This window comes from Balaenoptera musculus, chromosome 4 (genome assembly GCF_009873245.2).
Source record: "Balaenoptera musculus isolate JJ_BM4_2016_0621 chromosome 4, mBalMus1.pri.v3, whole genome shotgun sequence".
NCBI classification, from domain to species: Eukaryota; Metazoa; Chordata; class Mammalia; order Artiodactyla; family Balaenopteridae; genus Balaenoptera; species Balaenoptera musculus.
In genome coordinates, this window is record NC_045788.1 from 15,563,456 (window position 1) to 15,586,992 (window position 23,537).

Here is a 23,537-nt window from a genome sequence, read left to right on the forward strand (position 1 = left end):
TGGCAGAAGACGTCAGACCTCCCAAAAGGCAAGAAACTCCCCACGTACTTGGGTAGGGCAAAAGAAAAAAGAAATAACAGAGACAAAAGAATAGGGACGGGACCTGCACCAGTGGCAGGGAGCTGTGAAGGAGGAAAGGTTTCCACACACTAGGAAGCCCCTTCGCGGGCGGAGACTGCGGGTGGCGGAGGGGGGAAGCTTCGGAGCCACGGAGGAGAGCACAGCCACAGGGGTGCAGAGGGCAAAGCGGAGAGATTCCCGCACAGAGGATCGGCGTTGAGCAGCACTCACCAGCCCGAGAGGCTTGTCTGCTCACCCACCAGGGCGGGCGGGGGCTGGGAGCTGAGGCTCGGGCTTCGGTCGGATCGCAGGGAGAGGACTGGGGTTGGCGGCGTGAACACAGCCTGAAGGGGTTAGCACACCACAGCTAGCTGGGAGGGAGTCCGGGAAAAGGTCTGCAGCTGCCGAAGAGGCAAGAGACTTTTTCTTGCCTCTTTGTTTCGCGGCGCGCAAGGAGAGGGGATTCAGAGCGCCGCCTAAACGAGCTCCAAAGATGGGCGCGAGCCACGGCTATCAGCGCCGACCCCAGGGACGGGCATGAGACGCTAAGGCTGCTGCTGCCACCACCAAAAATCCTGTGTGCGAACACAGGTCACTCTCCACACCGTCCCTCCCGGGAGCCGGTGCAGCCCGCCACTGCCAGGGTCCCGTGATCCAGGGACAACTTCCCCGGGAGAACGCACGGCGCGCCTCGGGCTGGTGCAACGTCACGCCGGCCTCTGCTACCGCAGGCTCGCCCCCCATCCATATCCTTCCCTCCCCCCCGCCCAAGTGAGCCAGAGCCCCCGAAGCAGCTGCTCCTTTAACCCCATCCTGTGTGAGGGAAGAACAGACGCCCTCAGGCGACCTACACGCAGAGGCGGGTCCAAATCCAAAGCTGAACCCTGGGAGCTGTGCGAACAAAGAAGAGAAAGGGAAATCTCTCCCAGCAGCCTCAGAAGCAGCGGATTAAAACTCCACAAACAACTTGATGTGCCTGCATCTGTTGAATACCTGAATAGACAACGAATCATCCCAAATTCAGGAGGTGGACTTTGGGAGCAGGATATATTAATTTTTCCCCTTTTCCTTTTTTTTGTGAGTGTATATGTGTATGCTTCTGGGTGAGATTTTGTCTGTATAGCTTTGCTTTATAATAGCTTTATTTTATCCTCTTTCTTTCTTTCTTTCTATTTTTTCTCCCTTTTACTCTGAGCCATGTGGATGAAAGGCTCTTGGTGCTCCAGCCAGGCATCAGGGCTGTGCCTCTGAGGTGGGAGAGCCAACTTCAGGACACTGGTCCACAAGAGACCTCCCAGCTCCACGTAATACCAAACGGCGAAAATCTCTCAGAGATCTCCATCTCAACATCAAGACCCAGCTTCACTCAATGACCAGCAAGCTACAGGGCTGGACACCCTATGCCAAACAACTAGCAAGACAGGAACACAGCCCCATCCATTAGCAGAGAGGCTGCCTAAAATCATAATAAGGCCACAGACACCCCAAAACACACCACCAGACGTGGGCGTGCCCACCAGAAAGACAAGATCCAGCCTCATCCACCAGAACACAGGCACTAGTCCCCTCCACCAGGAAGCCTACACCACCCACTAAACAAACCTTAGCCTCTGGGGACAGATACCAAAAACAACGGGAACTACGAACCTGCAGCCTGTGAAAAGGAGACCCCAAACACAGTAAGATAAGCAAAATGAGAAGACAGAAAAACACACAGCAGGTGAAGGAGCAGGGTCAAAACACACCAGACCTAACAAATGAAGAGGAAATAGGTAGTCTACCTGAAAAAGAATTCAGAATAATGATAGTAAGGATGATCCAAAATCTTGGAAACAGAATAGACAAAATGCAAGAAACATTTAACAAGGAAGTAGAAGAACTAAAGAGGAACCAAGCAACGATGAAAAACACAATAAATGAAATTAAAAATACTCTAGATGGGATCAATAGCAGAATAACAGAGGCAGAAGAATCCATAAGTGACCTGGAAGATAAAGTGGTGGAAATAACTACTGCAGAGCAGAATAAAGAAAAAAGAAGGAAAAGAACTGAGGACAGTCTCAGAGACCTCTGGGACAACATTAAACGCACCAACATTCGAATTATAGGGGTTCCAGAAGAAGAAGAGAAAAAGAAAGGGACTGAGAAAATATTTGAAGAGATTAGAGTTGAAAACTTCCCTAATATGGGAAAGGAAATAGTTAAGTCCTGGAAGCACAGAGAGTCCCATACAGGATAAATCCAAGGAGAAACATGCCAAGACACATATTAATCAAACTGTCAAAAATTAAATATAAAGAAAACATATTAAAAGCAGCAAGGGAAAAACAACAAATAACACACAAGGGAATCCCTATAAGGTTAACAGCTGATCTTTCAGCAGAAACTCTGCAAGCCAGAAGGGAGTGGCAGGATATACTTAAAGTGATGAAGGAGAAAAACCTACAACCAAGATTACTCTACCCAGCAAGGATCTCATTCAGATTTGATGGGGAAATTAAAACCTTTACAGACAAGCAAAAGCTGAGAGAGTTCAGCACCACCAAACCAGCTTTACAACAAATGCTAAAGGAACTTCTCTAGGCAAGAAACACAAGAGAAGGAAAACACCTACAATAACAAACCCAAACCATTTAAGAAAATGGGAATAGGAACATACATATCGATAATTACCTTAAATGTAAATGGATTAAATGCTCCCACCAAAAGACACAGACTGGCTGAATGGATACAAAAACAAGACCCATATATATGCTGTCTAGAAGAGACCCACTTCAGACCTAGAGACACATACAGACTGAAAGTGAGGGGATGGAAAAAGATATTCCATGCAAATGGAAATCAAAAGAAAGCTGGAGGAGCAATTCCCATATCAGACAAAATAGACTTTAAAATAAAGACTATTACAAGAGACAGAGAAGGACACTATATAATGATCAAGGGATCAATCCAAGAGAAGATATAACAATTGTAAATATTTATGCACCCAACAGAGGAGCACCTCAATACATAAGGCAAATACTAACAGCCATAAAAGGGGAAATCGACAGCAACACAATCATAGTAGGGGACTTTAACACCCCACTTTCACCAATGGACAGATCATCCAAAATGAAAATAAATAAGGAAACACAAGCTTTAAATGATACATTAAACAAGATGGACTTAATTGATATTTATAGGACATTCCACCCAAAAACAACAGAATACACATTTTTCTCAAGTGCTCATGGAACACTCTCCAGGATAGATCATATCTTGGGTCACAAATCAAGCCTTGGTAAATTTAAGAAAATTGAAATCGTATCAAGTAACTTTTCCAACCACAACACTATGAGACTAGATATCAATTACAGGAAAAGATTTGTAAAAAATACAAACACATGGAGGCTACAAATACACTACTTAATAATGAAGTGATCACTGAAGAAATCAAAGGGGAAATCAAAAAATACCTAGAAACAAATGACAATGGAGACACGACGACCCAAAACCTATGGGACGCAGCAAAAGCAGTGCTAAGAGGGAAGTTTATAGCAATACAAGCCTACATCAAGAGACAGGAAACATCTCGAATAAACAACCTAACCTTGCACCTAAAGCAATTAGAGAAAGAAGAACAAAAAAACCCCAAAGCTAGCAGAAGGAAAGAAATCATAAAGATCAGATCAGAAATAAATGAAAAGGAAATGAAGCAGACAGTAGCGAAGATCAATAAAACTAAAAGCTGGTTCTTTGAGAAGATAAACAAAATTGATAAACCATTACCAGACTCATCAAGAGAAAAAGAGAGAAGACTCAAATCAACAAATTAGAAATGAAAACGGAGAAGTAACCACTGACACTGCAGAAATACAAACGATCATGAGAGATTACTACAAGCAACTCTATGCCAATAAAATGGACAACCGGGAAGAAATGGACAGATCCTTAGAAATGCACAACCTGCCGAGACTGAACCAGGAAGAAATAGAAAATATGAACAGACCAATCACAAGCACTGAAATTGAAACTGTGATTAAAAAGCTTCCAACAAACAAAAGCCCAGGACCAGATGGCTTCACAGGCGAATTCTATCAAACATTTAGAGAAGAGCTAACACCTATCCTTCTCAAACTCTTCCAAAATATTGCAGAGGGAGGAACACTCCCAAACTCATTCTACGAGGCCACCATCACCCTGATACCAAAACCAGGCAAAGATGTCACAAAGAATGAAAACTACAGGCCAATATCACTGATGAACATAGATGCAAAAATCCTCAACAAAATACTAGCAAACAGAATCCAACAGCACATTAAAAGGATCATACACCATGATCAAGTGGGGTTTATTCCAGGAATGCAAGGATTCTTCAATATATGCAAATCAATCAACGTGATACATCATATTAACAAATTGAAGGAGAAAAACCGTATGATCATCTCAATAGATGCAGAGAAAGCTTTTGACAAAATTCAACACGCATTTATGATAAAAGCCCTGCAGAAAGTAGGCATAGAGGGAACTTTCCTCAACATAATAAAGGCCATATATGACAAACCCACAGCCAACATTGTCCTCAACGGTGAAAAACTGAAACCATTTCCACTAAGATCAGGAACAAGACAAGGTTGCCCACTCTCACCACTATTATTCAACATAGTTTTGGAAGTGTTAGCCACAGCAATCAGAGAAGAAAAAGAAATAAAAGGAATCCAAATCAGAAAAGAAGAAGTAAAGCTGTCACTGTTTGCAGGTGACATGATACTATACATAGAGAATCCTAAAAATGCTACCAGAAAACTACTAGAGCTAATCAATGAATTTGGTAAAGTAGCAGGATACAAAATTAATGCACAGAAATCCCTTACATTTCTATACACTAATGATGAAAAATCTGAAAGTGAAATTAAGAAAACACTCCCGTTTACCATTGCAACAAAAAGAATAAAATATCTAGGAATAAACCTACCTAAGGAGACAAAAGACCTGTATGCAGAAAATTATAAGACACTGATGAAAGAAATTAAAGATGATACAAATAGATGGAGATATATACCATGTTCTTGGATTGGAAGAATCAACATTGTGAAAATGACTCTACTACCCAAAGCAATCTACAAATTCAATGCAATCCCTATCAAACTACCACTGGCATTTTTCACAGAACTAGAACAAAAAATTTCACAATTTGTATGGAAACACAAAAGACCCCGAATAGCCAAAGCAATCTTGAGAACGAAAAATGGAGCTGGAGGAATCAGGCTCCCTGACTTCAGACTATATTACAAAGCCACAGTCATCAAGACAGTTTGGTACTGTCACAAAAACAGAAATATAGATCAATGGAACAGGATAGAAAGCCCAGAGATAAACCCACGCACATATGGTCACCTTATCTTTGATAAAGGAGGCAAGCATATACAGTGGAGAAAAGACAGCCTCTTCAATAAGTGGTGCTGGGAAAACTGGACAGGTACATGTAAAAGTATGAAATTAGAACACTCCCTGACACCATACACAAAAATAAACTCCAAATGGATTAAAGACCTAAGTGTAAGGCCAGACACTATCAAACTCTTAGAGGAAAACATAGGCAGAACACTCTATGACATAAATCACAGCAAGATCCTTTTTGACCCACCTCCTAGAGAAATGGAAATAAAAACAAAAATAAACAAATGGGACCTAATGAAACTTAAAAGCTTTTGCACAGCAAAGGAAACCATAAACAAGACCAAAAGACAACCCTCAGAATGGGAGAAAATATTTACAAGCAAAGCAACTGACAAAGGATTAATCTCCAAGATTTACAAGCAGCTCATGCAGCTCAATAACAAAAAAACAAACAACCCAATCCAAAAATGGGCAGAAGACCTAAATAGACATTTCTCCAAAGAAGATATACAGATTGCCAACAGACACATGAAAGAATGCTCAACATCATTAATCATTAGAGAAATGCAAATCAAAACTACAATGAGATATCATCTCCCACCGGTCAGAATGGCCATCATCAAAAAATCTAGAAACAATAAATGCTGGAGAGGGTGTGGAGAAAAGGGAGCCCTCTTGCACTGTTGGTGGGAATGTAAATTGATACAGCCACTATGGAGAACAGTATGGAGGTTCCTTAAAAAACTAAAAATAGAACTACCATACGACCCAGCAATCCCACTACTGGGCATATACCCTGAGAAAACCATAATTCAAAAAGAGTCATGTACCAAATGTTCATTGCAGCTCTATTTACAATAGCCAGGACATGGAAGCAACCTAAGTGTCCATCATCGGATGAATGGATAAAGAAGATGTGGCACATATATACAATGGAATATTACTCAGCCATAAAAAGAAATGAAATGGAGATATTTGTAGTGAGGTGGATGGAGTTAGAGTCTGTCATACAGAGTGAAGTAAGTCAGAAAGAGAAAAGCAAATACAGTATGCTAACACATATATATGGAATCTAAGGGAAAATAAAGGTCATGAAGAACCTAGTGGCAAGACGGGAATAAAGACACAGACCTACTAGAGAATGGGCTTGAGGATATGGGGAGGGGGAGGGGTAAGATGTGACAGGGTGAGAGAGTGGCATAGACATATATACACTACCAAACGTAAAATAGATAGCTAGTGGGAAGCAGCCCCATAGCAGAGGGAGATCAGCTCGGTGCTTTGTGACCACCTAGAGGGGTGGGATAGGGAGGGTGGGAGGGAGGGAGATGCAAGAGGGAAGAGATATGGGAACATATGTATATGCATAACTGATTCACTTTGTTATAAAGCAGAAACTAACACACCATTGTAAAGCAATTATACTCCAATAAAGATGTTTAAAAAAATAAATAAATAAATAATAAAGGGCAAGGACAAAAAAAAAAAAAAAAAAAAGAAGAAATCAGGTTTCAGTTAAGCTCAAGAGATAAAGCAGCACTATGAAAGAGTCAGAGGAGACCTCAAAACAAAACTGGAGCCCTACAAGATAAAACTGAAAGGACCAGCAGAACAGAGGACAGAGCAGGCGAACTAGAGTGGGTGGAAGGTGGAAAGGGGCTCTGCGGGAAGGCAGGCAGGAACAAGGGCGAACAGCCCTGGATTGAAGAGGTAGCATTTTGTTATTAGAATGTATAGAATTTTTCTCTTCAAACCTAAGATGAAAAACATTTCAGTTCTTCGCCTATAATAATCAGACTTAAATTTCTCACTGCCAATTCCAGCAAAGTAGGAATGTTACTCTATTGTTAGAAAATATGACATTTGTTCATAAGTTATTTTTAAACAACCCAAATTCCAAGCTGAAAATCCAAAGTTATTTCTGCAAAACTCTCAACATCCATCAAGGAATATTCATTTTCCCCTAAACAATATTAAAAAAAGCTCAAGCTTAATTCAAGGCCTGTGTTCTACATGACCTGGTCTGTGTAGCTCAAGTTCAAATAACACAGTAGTTTAAAAATTATTCTAAACGATTTTAAAAGTTAACTATTGGTTTCCTAAGGCCACAACAATGGTCGATTAGTGCCAATGACCAAACCACGTCCCTTTAAAAAAGAGCCACCTTACAGCACATAACAAAATACATTCCAGGAGCTGTTCACATGTCTGTCTTCCCCACTACCTTACACACCTCACAAGGAAGGCTGGGGTCTTAGGGTATTTGTAGGTACTCAAATGTTAGACGCATGAATGGCTGGCTGTAGATAAAAATCAACTACATCAAAGATAGATTTTAAGGGAAATGATGTTTTAAAGAAAACATCAGGAATCAGTTAAGGTAGAAAAACAAAAGTGATGTTGTAGAAACAGAACTAAAGCAGAGTTTTTGCTAATGAGCAGCTGAGTGACCTCTGGCAATCAATTATTTAACCACCTTCTCCAGGCATCAATTTTCTCAACTATAAAACAAGGGAGTTAAACCAGATAAAGTTAAAGTCCCTCCTCAGCCCCAAAATTCTATTATTCTATGATATCATCCATGGTTTCCAAATGTCAGCCAAAACTCTATTATTCTATGATATCATCAATGGTTTCCAAATGCTAGTCAAAGCTTAAGTTAAAAATGTATTTAGTCAAAATAATCTTCTAGGTTCTGAGGACAGTGTGGTATACAAGCCAGAGAAAAAAAGCCAAAATCACTTACTATGTATGAAACCACTAAATACTCTGTATTTTAATCAATGCTGAAATTAAATAAATACAGAGCTCTTACTTCAAATTTTCCTGGTTTATGGGAACTAACAAACTGAAATAAATATAATAAAGTAACAATTTGTCCATCAAAATCTCATAAACCTAGCTATAGTCAAATTATACCTAGAAAATTAGCTGAGACCTAATATTTAACTACATCATAAGAAGGGAATTTACAAATGTTAGACTATAGGAAAGGGGCATCCTATCTTCATAATTAAAAATGAAAAAGCACATAAATCTTCAATCCCCATAGCTGTTTAAACAATATTCTTGTAGATTAAGTGAGATGTTTCATGTGATCTCTGCCCATTCAGATTTTCCTCCTACATTTCTCCTGCAACCATAAGTGTCTGGATAGAAATGGGCTGAGAGTACACATGTACACACAGAGAGTATAAAAAGAATTAAAGTGAGCTTTTAAGAGAAATAAGACATCAACAATGGAAGACAAAGTAAATATGCCCCTCCCCTCCACCCCCTTCCTACAGGCTGCTTCCTCATCCCATGCCTAAAACTGGCCTCTTCAAAGGAAAGGCAAGTGGTCCATCCTTTGGTCCCTAAGAAGTGGCTAGGGGGTCAGCGTCAAGGAAGGGAACCTCCTGATCCTCTCAAGGAAAAGCCAGCATCTGCAATCACTGAGCACCTTTCCTCACTTTGCCACTTTAAGAAGAATACATGATGTGTGATCAAAATCAACAGCTCACTTAAAACAATCCACTGGAATGGCTATTAGTTGCCACTGCTTTAACAGATCAGGCTACAGGATACAACTATTCCAGTACCAAGCATCTCCCCTCCCGTATCTTCCATTTCAGTACATAACTTTGACTGTAATTCAGTGATCCCTGAAAATGGAAACCCAAAGCTCTCCATCACAAATGCTGTGCTCAGGTTTGCCTCTCTAGTACCTGTGATGATATGACCTTTGACAGAAGTTGTGTGGAATCAAAGGGAGAGTGTGGTCACTCTTTTTTCTCTTCACGAGTATTGTCACTTTTGATTTCAAATGGATGACTCAAATAATACCATCACCTTCCCCATCTGAAAATACTACAGCAGATGGGTAAGAAATTATAAAGAGGGCTGACACTAAAACACAGGATCAGGGAACAATATTTCACATCCAATTAATATAGCTGTCATCTTAAAAAAAAAATCCATAAAAGAATTCTCCCAAAGATGTGATTTGTACCACAACTGCAGAGATGATAAAGGTGCTCCCCAATTCCTATGTAAGAATAGTAAGTAACAAAAACATAACCCATAATCTCTAGCACTATAACATAAAATATGAAGCATGCCCTGCCATAGCGTGAGAATGTTCTAGTATCTGGTAAAATGATACTCTGGAAAATAATTTATCATTGGTTCCTGCACTATTTAAAGAAGAAAATGATCTCACCAAGCTCATGCATGCATTGCAAGTACAGCTCTAGAGTAGAGACGGAGTAATTTACTCACAGTTTGACATAACTACCATTCAATTTCTTTCATAGCCAACTCCTAATAGGAGCACACACTCTCAGTCAGCCGTGGAGGCCATTAGTAACTTAGAGTTGGCTATTATGGCCAGGGGCTCAAAGCACAATGGAGAACTCACAAACATCGTTCCTCCCTGCCAGCAACTCCAAGTGCTAACTTGGAGTCCAGTTCCAAAGCTACCTGAATTCTTTTCTAAGGCAAGTCACTTAGCTCTCTGCTAGAAGTTAGTGCCATGAGGCCAGGAATCTATATCTGTTTTATTCACCAAAACATGTCAAGCCCCTAAAATAAGGCCTAGTGTACATTCAATAAGTAATTGCTCAGTGAGTGATAAATGTTGCTACCCAAGACAATCAACCAGGTGATGTCTAAGTGACCTCTCTTTCTAACAGTCTATGATTTGAGTTTTTATCCAAAAACATACAAATCCCCCACCAACAACTAAAATAAATTATTTTGAGGATTATGTAGCATTTTCATATACATTATGGCAATATGATAACAGACATCCTGCTATACATCTCATGTATGAGGAAACCAACACTCAGAAACATTAATTACTTGCCTACCCACATATAACAGAAGGAGGAGATGGACTTAAAACTCAAATATGCAGATTCCAAATCCAATATTTTCCCACACCATGTTATCTACTATAAACCCACATTTGTGCACATGTGCATGCATGCGTAGGTATACAACCTTAGAGCTTTTTCTTGAAATTAGACTAAATTCTCTCCTTTAACAAGTAATCTAAGGAGTTAAACAACTTTAGAAAAGATGCAAACAATCAAAAAGATAATCCTTGGCCATTTCCACTTCTGGACAAGATAGAATAACAGGACCAGATTAACCCTCTCGTCTGAAATAATCAAAAAACAGACAAAACATATGAGAGTTCAGAAAGACAAAGACAGCTAGAGTACGTAGGACAAAGTACCAGAGAACAGAGAGCTACACAGAGAGAGAATTTCCAAGATCTGCAGAGGGTTGCCCCTCGAGCCTTCAGCTGAGTACTGATCATGCATAAGGAAACTACACAAGGACAGAGAAAAAATAAAAGGTTAACAGTGCATAGCACTTCATACATTTTGGAATATCACCTATTCCCACCAGCCAGACTGGAAAACCTCATGAGTCACAGGTCAATGGAGAGAGTACATGGAAGGGTCTTGACTCAGTAGTGGGGAATAATTGGACCTACACTGAGCACTGCTCCTGTCTTATCTAACAAGTCTTAAAAGCAAGACCTGAAAAGATCAAACTGCTTCCAAGTAACTTAACTGAGTCCCAGAACAAAATATAAGAATAATTACAGGAATACAAAAATATCCAGCACCCAACAGGGTAAAATTCATAATGTCTGCCATCTAGTCAAAAACTACCAGGCATGTAAAAAAGCAAAATAAGTAGATAGACAAATAGATGACAGATCAACTGAAACCAACCCAGAACTGGCAGATGTTAGAATCAGCAGACATTAAAACAACTATTGTAACTGTACCCCACAAAAAGTTAAGTAGAAACATGGAAGATATAAAAAGACCCAAATCAAATTCCTAGAGATGAAAACTGCAATGTAGGAGATGAAAAAATACACTGGCTAGGATTAACAGCAGGTTAGCATTTCAGAAGAAAAGATTATAAATTCTGTTTTCCAGCTTTTAATTATTTTGCCAGAATCTCCCTTGAATATTTTACATCCTTCAACTGTAGTGTGGACCAGCAGTCTGCTGAGAGACAGCTATGTGCCAAGCCATGAGGTAGCCTTAATGCAGTAGGGAAACTATAGAACATGATGGGTACAGTGACACAGATGTGTTTGTACACGGTATAGAGCTATGGAAGCCAAGACGGGGGGCACCTTATCCAGAGGGGGGGTTCAGGGGACAGAGACTTGGGAAAATTAGGCAACTTCAAAGGAAATAAGCTATTAAAACTAAGTTATTTAAACTTACATTCATAAGTTCAGTCCAATCCCCTTTTGGATAATAACTTAGCGGGCAATGGGAAATGATCAAGAGAATGATGACCCCAGTAAGGCACAAGATAGTGAATCCAAAAAAACAACAAAAAAAAAGAAAATATGATTCATTCATTTATTCATTCACTGAACTTTCACTGCCTATCTTACTATATGCCAGGTACTGATTTAGGTGCTGGGCATACAGAGTGGAACAATATAAAAGGTCTCTACTCAAACAGAATTAGCCTTCCTACAGAGGGAAATGGAAACAACAAAAGTATCAGGTACTTAAAAGAAAACAGGGTGGGGGCTTCCCTGGTGGCACAGTGGTTAAGAATCCGCCTGCCAATGCAGGGGACATGGGTTCAAGGCCTGGTCCAGGAAGATTTCACAGGCCGCGGAGCAACTAAGCCCATGCGCCACAACTACTGAGCCTGCACTCTAGAGCCCGCGAGCCACAACTACTGAAGCCCGTGCGCCTAGAGCCCGTGCTCTGCAACAAGAGAAGCCACCTCAATAAGAAGCCTGCGCACCGCAACGAAGAGTAGCCCCTGCTCGCCGCAACTAGAGAAAGGCCGCACGCAACAACGAAGACCCAATGTAGCCACAAATTAATTAATTAATTAATTTAAAAAAAAAAGAAAACAGTGTGACAGAACAGAGTGGCACTGAGGGTCAACCCTAGGAAGGCAAGGCTCTCTGAGGAAGTAACATTAAGCTGAGATCTAGAAGGCTCCAGCTATGTAAAGATCTAGGAAAAGTACATAAGGAAGAGCAACCATCGAATGCAGACCCTAGGGTGAGAAAAGCTTGGCACCAAAGGAACTGAACGGTGGTATGGTGGGGAGCAGGGACAAGGGAAGAAACAGGTGGCAGGCAAGAGTCTTTACATAAACATTCACTTAGAAATCAGGAAGATCTAAGCCTAGATATTTGGTATTTATGAATTACTGTTAATTTCTTAGGTGTGATAATAGTTATTACAAAATTTTAAAGAATTCCTATCTTTTAGAGATACACACCAAAAAATTTTTTACAAAATTTTATGTCTGAGTTTGCTTCAAAATAATCCAAGCAGAAGATGAGGGGGAGTAGGACAAGGGAGCAGATTGGGGAGTGGAGAGGTATAGACCAAACAAAACTGGCCATGAGCTGATAACTGTTGAAGCAGGATGATGGATACATAGAGGTTCATTATACTATTCTGTCTATTTTTGAATGTTTGAAATTTTACATAATAAATACATTTTTTAAAACAAACTTATTTAAAATATAAGGAAAGGTATTAATAAATATAAATGCCCCCCTTCACAGGGGACTTATTAGGGCTGCAAAATTATTCTATATGATACTATAGTGGATGCATTTGTCAAAACCCATATAACTGCAACAGAATAAACCTTAATGTATGCAAATTTTTTTTAAATTCAGGGGGCAGGGGGAGTTGGATGAAGGTAATCAAAAAGTACAAACTTCCAGTTATAAGATAAATAAGTACTAAGGATAGAATGTACATGATAAAGATAATTAACACTGCTATATGTTATATATGAACCCTGTTAGGAGAGGAAATCTAAGAGTTCTCATCACAAGGAATGAAATTTTTTTTCTCTTTCTTTAGTATTTTATCTATATGAGATGATGATGTTCACTAAACCTACTGTGGTTAATTATTTCATAATGTATGTAAGTCAAATCATTATGCTGGACACCTTAAACTTACACAGTGCTTTATGCTTTATGTCAATTAAATCTCAATAAAACTGGAAGGAAAGAAAATCACGTAGGAGGTCAAAGAATCCTAGGATGAAATACAGAATGTTAATAGATGCCCCCTTCCAGAACCAGCTTTTGAGGGATTCAGATGTACCCATAAGCTTTCATCAGGGGGTCCTGTAAGGTCCTCAAAGTCTAAGAACCTCCATCACAGTGTGCAAAACTTAGTATGTGTGGGATCCACACCCTTGTCTAGGAAAAGGCCCTAAGGCTTTCACAAAATAAGGTTGAGAACCACTGATATTTCTCTTGCCAGCAACTTCCTAGCTGAAAAGTGAGTTGCCATTGTTCTTAAACCTAACGGTAATATCTCACTGCCATCATTTGCCTTCCCTGCAAGGACATTACTACACAGCCATTACCACAAGTAAATAATTTACCACCAGTGAATTTTACAACTCTGAAAGAAAGTTGTGACAGGTACCCAAAAAAAAGGAAAGGTGGCAAATTATGTCTGTCTCCTTCACAGTATCACCTTGTTGGGACTTCCCTGGTGGCGCAGTGGTTAAGAAATCCGCCTGCCAATGCAGGGGACATGGGTTTGAGCCCTGGGCCGGGAACATCCCACATGCCGCGGAGCAACTAAGCCCATGCGCCACAACTACTGAGCCTGCTCTCTAGAGCACGCGAGCCACAACTACTGAACCTGTGTGCCACAACTACTGAAGCCCGCGCACCTAGAGCCCGTGCTCTGCAACAAGAGAAGCCACCGCAATGAGAAGCCTGCGCACCATAATGAAGAGTAGCCCCCGCTCGCCACAAGTAAAGAAAGCCCACGCACAGCAGCAAAGACCCAACGTGGCCAAAAATAAATAAATTTATTAAAAAAAAAAAAATCACCTTGTTACAATACTACATTTCATTTAATCTAAAATGCACCATTATTTTCTGTGCCACTAAGAAAGAAAAAAAGCTGTCAATTAACTGGTGATTCACCATTGATTGTAAAATGGTTCCAATTTCAGAGATGTTCAAATGTGAAAAAGCCGTACATCTTACAATGCATGCAACATGCTATTCAAAAACCTCACTGGCTGGGCCCCATCTCAGATCTCCTAAACAAATTGCTCAGAGTAAGTATAGGAATCTGTACTTTGTTTAAGCCCCTCAGATAATCTGGTTAGATAAAGACTAAACTGTTAACTTTCAGAGGCAGCAGAGTAGAGAAGGCATGCACTTTAGAGTCATATAGCCCTAGACATCTCTGTGACCTCCAGCAAATTCTGTAATTTCCCAGAGCCTCAGCTTTATCTATAGAAAAATGCCAATGCCATCTACTTCCAGTGGTTGATAAAATAAAATATGTGAAATACTTGACACAGAGCAAGACATATTTATATAAGAACATGTTCATTATTTATGAACAAGACACAACATATCTGTCTTATGAACAAGAATGGGACCTATTAAATTACTTTTCAGAAATATTCTACCATTCAGCACTGTCACTTGCTGGGCACAGTTAAGAAGAATCAATTAATAAGTGTTTATTACTTAATTCAGCAATACACACATTTGTTTTGGCACACCACATTTTTAGAGGTCCTACATAAATGAAAGCTGTTTAATAACATCTTGATTAGAAAACACTGTACTTGATGTACATCAACAATAACACAAAAAAGCATCCTTTTAAGCATAATATAATTTCAGAGTAGCTAATGGCTCTACTTCATGTCAAGTTTTTGTTTTGTTTTGTTTTAGTATGTATAGCTGGCAAGTTTTTTTCAGAACGCTGGCATAACTGTGTTAAAACCCCAAAAGTAATGCTGTGGAACTTCTCAATTTGTGATGCTCAAAAAAATACCCACATGTTTCATCTGTTTCTAAGATGATCCTTAAAATCCAAACAGTGTTTCAGACAGCACCTTCAGAACTGACTAGTCAACTCAGGATATGACTCACAGGGGACAGGTTAGCCATAACTGGACAGAGTTCTCCCACATGTGTAGCATGAAGACGGAAAAAAAACCCTCAAAACCCACAATTGCACAATGTCTCAGTCTTGCTCTCCCAGTGAAGAACACATGGATTCAGATTAATGCTGCATCAATGCCACCAATCCTACCCAAACACCCAGGATTAAGAGTGTGCTGCAAGGTGCTAACCCACCTCCACCAGCACCCACCTTCTCAAAGTCTGGGCAGTGGCACGATATGCCAGACACCAGCAGAGAGGACACCCTCACTGCCCTCCCCCAAACACTTGGCCTGAGGTTGAAGAGGAAGAGAGGTGCTGGGAGGAGAGGAACACGTGGCTCATCTCATCTTTCTTTTTCCTCAACCATTTCCCAAAAAGAGTTCTTCAGTTCAGCTGCCCAAATCTGAAACTCAGATTCCTCTGTGACTCCTCCCTCTTCTTTAGCCCTCAGGTGTCCTCCACTAAGTCTTCTCCAAACTCCCAGAAAATTCCTCACAAATCCATCCCACCCCCCCTCAACTGCCCTAGTTGATTCCTCTTACCAGCACAAGGCTGACTCTGTCCCATTTCCCAGATCCAGCTTTTCAGTCTTCAAGCCACCCTTTTCACTGGGGCCGAAGCTGTCTTTTCTATAACCCAGTCCTCTCTGTGTACTCGCCTTTCCTAAGCTCAACAGTTCCTCGTTACCTATAAAATAAACTTCAAATTCCTAACCCAATTTCAACCTACCTCCCAGCTTTATATTCTGCCACTCCCTGGTTTTGCCAAATTTTCTCACCTTAGCCTACTCCTTGAATTCACACACATCTGCTTCCATACAGCTATGGCTTTGTTCGCGCTATTTTCTCTGCCTGACATGAAATACTCCTCTTTTCTGTCTTTCAAGTTCATCCTTCAAGATGAGGCTCAAATGTCTCCTTTCCTGGAACACATTCCTGAAAGCCCCTAAGCCTCTCCACTCCCCCTCCTTCTACAGTCAAACGTAATCATTCCCACAACAACTTATATCAATCAGCAGTATAACTCTTATCTCAGTGTTATAGTTGTAGATACAACTGTTAGCCTCCCCTACGAAATTTTGAGTTCTTCAAGAAAAGGAATTCAGTAATTTTGAATTGCCATTTTCTACCACAATATATGGTACTTGGTCGGGCTTCAAAAATTTTACTGGACTGATTTGGGGAGCAATGATCTCAACTAGTATTGAACTGATTTTTAAAAAGATGTGAACAATGCTTAACTCTTTCAGAGGATATTTATTTTAATGGAGAGGCAAGTTATCCAAAGTGAATTTCTAACTGGTGTGAGGCGGAGTCTATTCTCAGAAGTTCCCCCGACTCCTACAGATTCCCTATCACCACCATCACCGCTGCCATGACCAGTTTATATCATACCCCCCACCCATCAGCATTTTATTCCCACACCCCTAGTACTGCCCCAGACACAGACTGATTTCACCAGCTCTGGACTTCCAGGGAACTCAGCTATTAGAATTATCAAGTAGATAGAGAACAGGAGAGAATGCAGATAATAATCAAGACCACAAATGAGCACATGTGGCAGCAGGCTTGCCGATTCTACTCCTTAAGCATTTTGGTTAATCACAGCTCCTCCAGAGCTGACAAAGAGGCAATATGGATTCCAGACTGAGTCAAGACCTGGCCCTCTACTCACTGCCCAAAGGTCCCCAGATCAGTCCTCATCAGTAAAACGGAGAAATGGATGCCTACACTGCAGCCTAAGCAGGGCCTGGGGACACAGGGACGCCACATAAAGCTTCTGAGGCTTTTGGAGTCTCTATACCGATGGACTTCCATCAAGACTGCATGCCCTACTACCAAGGAATGAACTAGTTACATACTTCCTGCAAATCTGTTTCCTCATCTATATCATGGAAGTAACAATACACACCAAAACAGGGATTACCTTTGTACCTGACACAGGCAAAAGACTGCCACACGTCAGCAGCACTCTAAATTCAAGTGTCAACCATTTCTGTGACCACCACCACTACTCTTCCTAATATTGTTAGCACCAAAAAACTACACATCACCAGCTCTTCAATAGTCAAAGCCCAACCATTTACACATTGTGGAATGACCACTTGCCTTTACCCCTATCCTGCTAGGACTCCTCTAAAATGACAGTAATGAAATCACAAAGACATTAAACCACAAACACAGAAAGGGAAAGAAGACAACGCAACATATATTTCAACAAACTTTTGCAAGATGGGAAGCAGTTGAAGGAGTGGTCACTGCCTCTCAGGACCTCTGGAGGGACTCAGCCCTGGATGCAACAAGGGCCACCAAAGGCTGGCCTGAGGCTCTGGCCTGTCAAAGGGGGAGCCTCTGATGAGGGGCATTCAAAGCAGTTGGGCCCCCAGGTCCAGCAAGAGACCCAAAGTTTTTCTGAAGAAACTGAACCACAGAGGCAGGAGGCTGGTGTACCACCAAGCACACCAGAGGCAGCAGACTGCAGGTGTCTTCTCTGCAGACACTGACCAGTCCCAAAGAAGACGTGAAGGTGCTGATGTGTGTGTGTGCGGGGGGACTCCCAATGAAAAGTTCACCCACATTCCAAGGGAGGCCAGAAGACCACCCACCTACCCACCCACAAGCTTGCCCTCCCCTAATCAACTTTTCAGCATCTCACTCTTAATTATAGACAGCCAAGGATCAACAGATACTATCTAAATGAACAGAAAAAGAACTCTGAAATGAACAGGCACATTGGAGGAAGCAGAAGAAATATTTTAAAAATGTTAAACATACAGAAAAAATTAAAAACAAACACATGCCTCAAAGATAAGTGAAGATAATACATCCATAAAATTAGAATAAAATGAAATGGAAATGGAAACAGAGAACAAAAAGAGTTCTAAAATTTAAAATCACCATCATTAAAATTTTAAAAATAAAAGAGCTTGGAAGACAAAATTGAGAAAATTTCCCCCTCTTCCCACCTCCAAACATAGAGATATAAATAAGAGGCAACATACGTTGAGTATCTGAAGGTCAATTCCAGAAAAGTCAATAACCAAACCAATAGATATCTCAGAAACAAACAAAAAAAAGTGATGGGTAGGAAATTATCAGAAGTAAGAGACATTTTTGAAAACTGAAGGATATGAGTCTCTAGATTGAAAGGGCTCACTAAGCCTAGAAGGACCACAAACAGAAGGAAGGACCCACACAGAAGCTGATAAAATTACAGAATTTTTTTAAAGACAAAGACCCTAAGCTCAAAAAACAGAAAACAAACAAACAACAACAACCAAAAAAGAAAAAAAACACACAAGGAAAAAAAGGGATCAGAATGACTTTGGATTTTTCATCAGAAACCCTTAAAGCCAGAAAACTGTGTAAAAATGCCACCAAAAATCGTGAAAATATACATATATTTTTCTGTCTAATATTCTAAATTCAGCCAAATCACCTATAAAGCATGAGGATAGGATAGACACCTTCAGACATGTAAGGCCTCAAATTATTTACCTCCCATGCAACCCTTCTCAGTAAGCTACTGAGGATATACTTTAGCAAAATGAAGCAAACAAAGAAAAAGGAAGACAGAAGATCCAGGGAACAGAGGCTCCAAGACAGGAGAGAAGAGTACAGAATCTGCAGGAAAAATAATCCTACTGTCCAGATTGGAAGAAGAGGATGGAAGGCTCCAAAGCAGGGAGTCTCTAAGAGGAAACCAAGTGAAAGTGATAGATGATTTGATGTGTTACCTGGAAAAAAAATATCAAAAGGCATTTAACATATTTCTTGGAGTGTATGAGAGAATGTAGCCATAGATACAGCAAAGACTCAAAAAGTTTATAAGTCACTTATTTGCTCCAGGAAAAACAATAACATACAGGAAAAGAAAACATAACCATGGGTCACTATTTAACTCACAAGTGAGTTTATATATGTGTGTGTGTGTACGTATATGTACATGTATACATATAATAATGTATAATAAAAATTTACAATATAAATATATACACAACAATCTAAATACAGACTGCTGGTTTTACCAAAAATGATGTAACTATACTGGGGGGGTTTGGGCAAGAGAAGAGGGCAACTGCTCAGTTATGATACTAGGAAGTGAAATGCTTATTCTACATTGATTTCAAAATATGAAAAGTAAAAAAAACAGGGAAAAAAAAAAAAAAAGAGCTAGCTTGGGATAGTAGCTTCCACTGGAAAGCAGGGCCTGGAAGATAAAAAGGCCAAAGGCAGAAGACTGCTGTTTTTTCATTTGAGGTCTTTTAGCACTATTTGATTTCTTTTTTTAACTATGTGCATATACGAATTAGATTAAAACAACTTATTCTCATGTCAAGAACAATCAGTTCAATTTATAAAGATGTCACTACCAACTTCATTTATAAGTCTCACACTTGGAATTGCAAATTCATTGTCTTAGAAATATTATAAAGTGATGGTTAGTTTCCCAAGTCAGCTTTCAGAAGGCATTTAACCCATAATGATATGAAAACACGGTACAAAGTATTTCAAGTAGTCTTAAACACCATAAGCATAAGAGTTCCTGTGGGAAACTGCATTCTGAGAAATCAGTATGCCTGATATACATCTCAGTCCCACCTAATTGTTCTTCCCCAGCCAGGGGCAGCCAAAAAATAAAGTCAGAATAGATGAGGAAGATGGAAGGAAGGAGAGGACCTGGATCTGGCAGGATGGAGAGTCAAGAGACCCACTGTAACAGGTCAACTCTGTCTGCATTAGAGAAAATACTACTGAAGGTTCCCCTTGTCCCAGATGTGGACCAAAGTTGATCAGTAAGGAAATCCTCCCTCCCCTCTTCCCAACAGCTCATTCCTGGGCACAAACTGGATGCTCATCAATCAGGTAACAAATACATCATTTCAAGTATTAATTAGCAATGATTTCTTTTCCACCATGCCATAATCAAACTTCTAAATAAATACCTTTATTTCATTCAATGAAACTTGCAACTTGAAACTTGTTGTGGCCTATGTCAACACTATGTTTGATTATTTTTTAAAAAAGATTATTAAATGTGTGACCTTGAGCAAGTTAAAGTCTCACTTTGCTCATCTCTAAAAGAGGAATAATGATATTCACCTCACTGGGTCACAAGAAAATTAGAGGAAATAATGTGTATAAAACATGCAGGGGGAAGTATATGGCAGGCACTCAATCAATGTCAGCCTCTGGTTGTGCCATGTCCCCTACCTCAATTAGTTTCTTACATGTAAACAAAGTCACAAATTATATACACGCTTTTAACCAAAAAACCTTTACAAAACCATGCATAATACATTAATATTTTTAAAATTAATGTTATGAGTCAATTTATAAGCATTCATTATTTTTCCTAAACCTTAGTCTTGTTTCAAGTACTAATCCAATTTGCTATTTTAATTTAGCTAAATTAAATTCAGCTAATTCCGCTAGACTAAAAAGAGGATTATAGAATGGCAGGACATTATAAAAACACAGCATTCTTTGGTTAAAGGGGACAAATCCGTATATATAACAATGTCTAAACAGCCTGCTTAAAAGCAGTTCCATTTTAACACTGAGTGGACTTCAGTAGACCTCAAGAAAGTCTTATAACAAAAAAAATTGAATAAAATGACAGCTAATGGATGCTTAAAAAAATAATTTTTCCCCTCAAACACTTAGACGCACCAAAAATCTGAGATGAAATAAAGATGAAAAAAAAATGTGGTTTTCTGGCCTATAATACACAAAAGAAAGTGAATGTCTAGCTATCTGCAACTACCAAAGACTTCCCATTTGGGGCCATTTCTATCAGACCTTCCTCTAAGGGGTCATTTCCAGAATCCACAAAGTCACATTTTTCAAATTAATTCCCCAATGACAAAGCTAATTAGGTAGCACAGAACCACCAACTGACCCAAAACCAAGTTCTCCTTTTCTTACAAGGTATTCTAAGTAGAAGAGTGGCCCAGAAATTCAGGATCAGTCCAAACTCCAACACATCCAAGACAAAAACCAAAAAGGTACTGAAGAAGCTAAAAGGTCGGCTACCTGGAGATTCATTCACTATTGTAAAATACGCTTATCGGTCCCAAGATTTGGAGACTGCCACGAACATGTAGTGCCCTTATAACCAATCTCTGTCTCTCATTTAAAAACAAAACAAAACTAAACAAAAAACTACGATAACCAGAAAGTATGAGCACCGTAGTGTGGCCTCTACTGCAGCATCAAAACCACAGCAGATTTAACCTAAATAAAACGTGGATTTCGAGTATCCAAAATCCAGGGCCCCAGAGTGACACGTTGAGGAAAGGTCAAAGAAACTTGGAGCGGCAGGGAAGAAGAGTCTGCCTCTAGGGAATAAGGCGAAAGGCTAAAGAGGCTGTAAACAGGCTGGAATGGGGTAGATCGCCAGGGGCCGAGGGGTCCCCGGATCTTTCCGCGGCGTGCGGGGGAGGCCGGAAGGCTGGCCCAGGGCGGGGGCCGGGCAGGGACCACACCTCCCGGCCAGCAAGGCAGGCAAAGGCCGGGGCCCGGAGGCGACCCGGGGCGCTGGGGCCGGCCCGCCCGCGGTCCAGGTCGCGCGGACTGGGCCGCCGGCGGCCGGAAGCACCGGGGCCCGACCCTACCTGCCCGCCCCGGCGCAGGCGGCCCCACTCACCGATGAGCCGGCGCACCTCGTCCTCGCTCAGGTAGAGGCTCACGCTGGGCCCCGTGGACGCGGGAGGGAGCGCCGGCGGCCTCGGGGCAGGGGCGGCGGCGGCGCCTGGTGCGAGCAGCAGCGGCAGCAGCGCGAGCAGGAGCAGCAGCGGCGGCGGCGGGGCCCTCAGGCCGCGGGTCCACGGGAGGCGGCCCCGGCCCGGCGGCCCCGGCCGCGCTGTCCTGCGCATGGCCACCGCCGCCGCCGCCGAAAAGAAGCGTGGGCCACCCGCTGCGCCGCCGCCGCCCACCCCCGGCCCCGAGCCCCTCACAGCCCCGAGCCGGGGGCGGCCGCCCAGCTCATCGCGCCGCCGGCCCGTGGCAGCCTACCGCCGCTTCAGACCGCCGGAGCGCGCCGCCGCCGCCGCCGCCTCCTCGGCCGCATCTTCCGCTGCGGGAGGCGGGCCGCGGTGGCGCGCGTGCGCGCGCCGCCGCCGCCTCGAAAGCGCGCACGCACGCACCGCCTCCTCCGTGCGGGCCCGAGCCCGGCGAGTAGCGCTTTGGGTTTCCAGGTCTTCCGACGGCGAAGGGCTCCCCGGTCACCCTGTAAAGGAGCCCGTCCCCGCCCCACGTTGTTACCAGCCTGATGTTTGCTTGTCTATTGTCTGTAACTAACACACACACACACACACACACACACACACACACACACACACACACACACACACACACACACACACACACACACACACACACACACACACACACACACACACACACACACACACACACACACACACACACACACACCCCGGGATGGAAATGCCTGGATGCGGCCGCTCTGATGGCAAAAGAGAAACATGCTTTTTATTTGGAGAGAAAAAGAGAAAAGACCTTTTATCCTACCAACGGAGGTCAACATTAACATTTCTGTGTCTGTTTTGATGGATATATATTATATACTTTTATTTTCCAAGAAGATCTTATTGAGCAAACTTTAACCTTATTTCTACACGTTACAAATTTTTATTTTTTATAATCGTTTTGCGTCTCTATAATCAACCTGAATTTGGGGCTGTCAACCCGTGGTCCATGCTGGACGTTGACAGCTCCCCCCCCCCATATGCAGTTGTGTGCAAAAGTGTGTGTCTGTCTCTCAGTGTGTGCTGTGTGTAGGCTTGAGCACACACAGAGAAGTGATATGTACCTCTCCTCATTTGTTCTAGGGAGTCCTTGTCCCTGAAAGACGTTAAGAATCACGTATACACCGTCTTTTTTTTTTTTTTTTTTTTTTTTTAAACTTTTGGGTTTTATTTATTTATTTATTTATGGCTGTGTTGGGTCTTCGTTTCTGTGCGAGGGCTTTCTCTAGTTGCGGCAAGTGGGGGCCACTCTTCATCGCGGTGCACGGGCCTCTCATTATCGCGGCCTCTCTTGTTGTGGAGCACAGGCTCCAGACGCGCAGGCTCAGTAATTGTGGCTCACGGGCCCAGTTGCTCCGCGGCATGTGGGATCTTCCCAGACCAGGG

General features: G+C 41.7%; 1 protein-coding gene across 2 annotated transcripts in view; it reads right to left on the minus strand.

Moving 5' to 3' along the window:
* Window positions 1-22,440, minus strand: part of RYK (receptor like tyrosine kinase) — a 100,666-nt gene extending 78,226 nt beyond the window's left edge. Inside the window, exon 1 of one of the 2 annotated variants that reach the window (XM_036849924.1) lies at window positions 22,031-22,440. In XM_036849924.1, the coding sequence (XP_036705819.1) occupies window positions 22,031-22,259 (229 nt within the window). In that variant the 5' untranslated portion in view covers window positions 22,260-22,440. The remainder of the gene's footprint in view (window positions 1-22,030) is intronic. The other variant, XM_036849925.1, reaches the window with a different exon arrangement.
* Window positions 22,441-23,537: the final 1,097 nt, after the last annotated feature.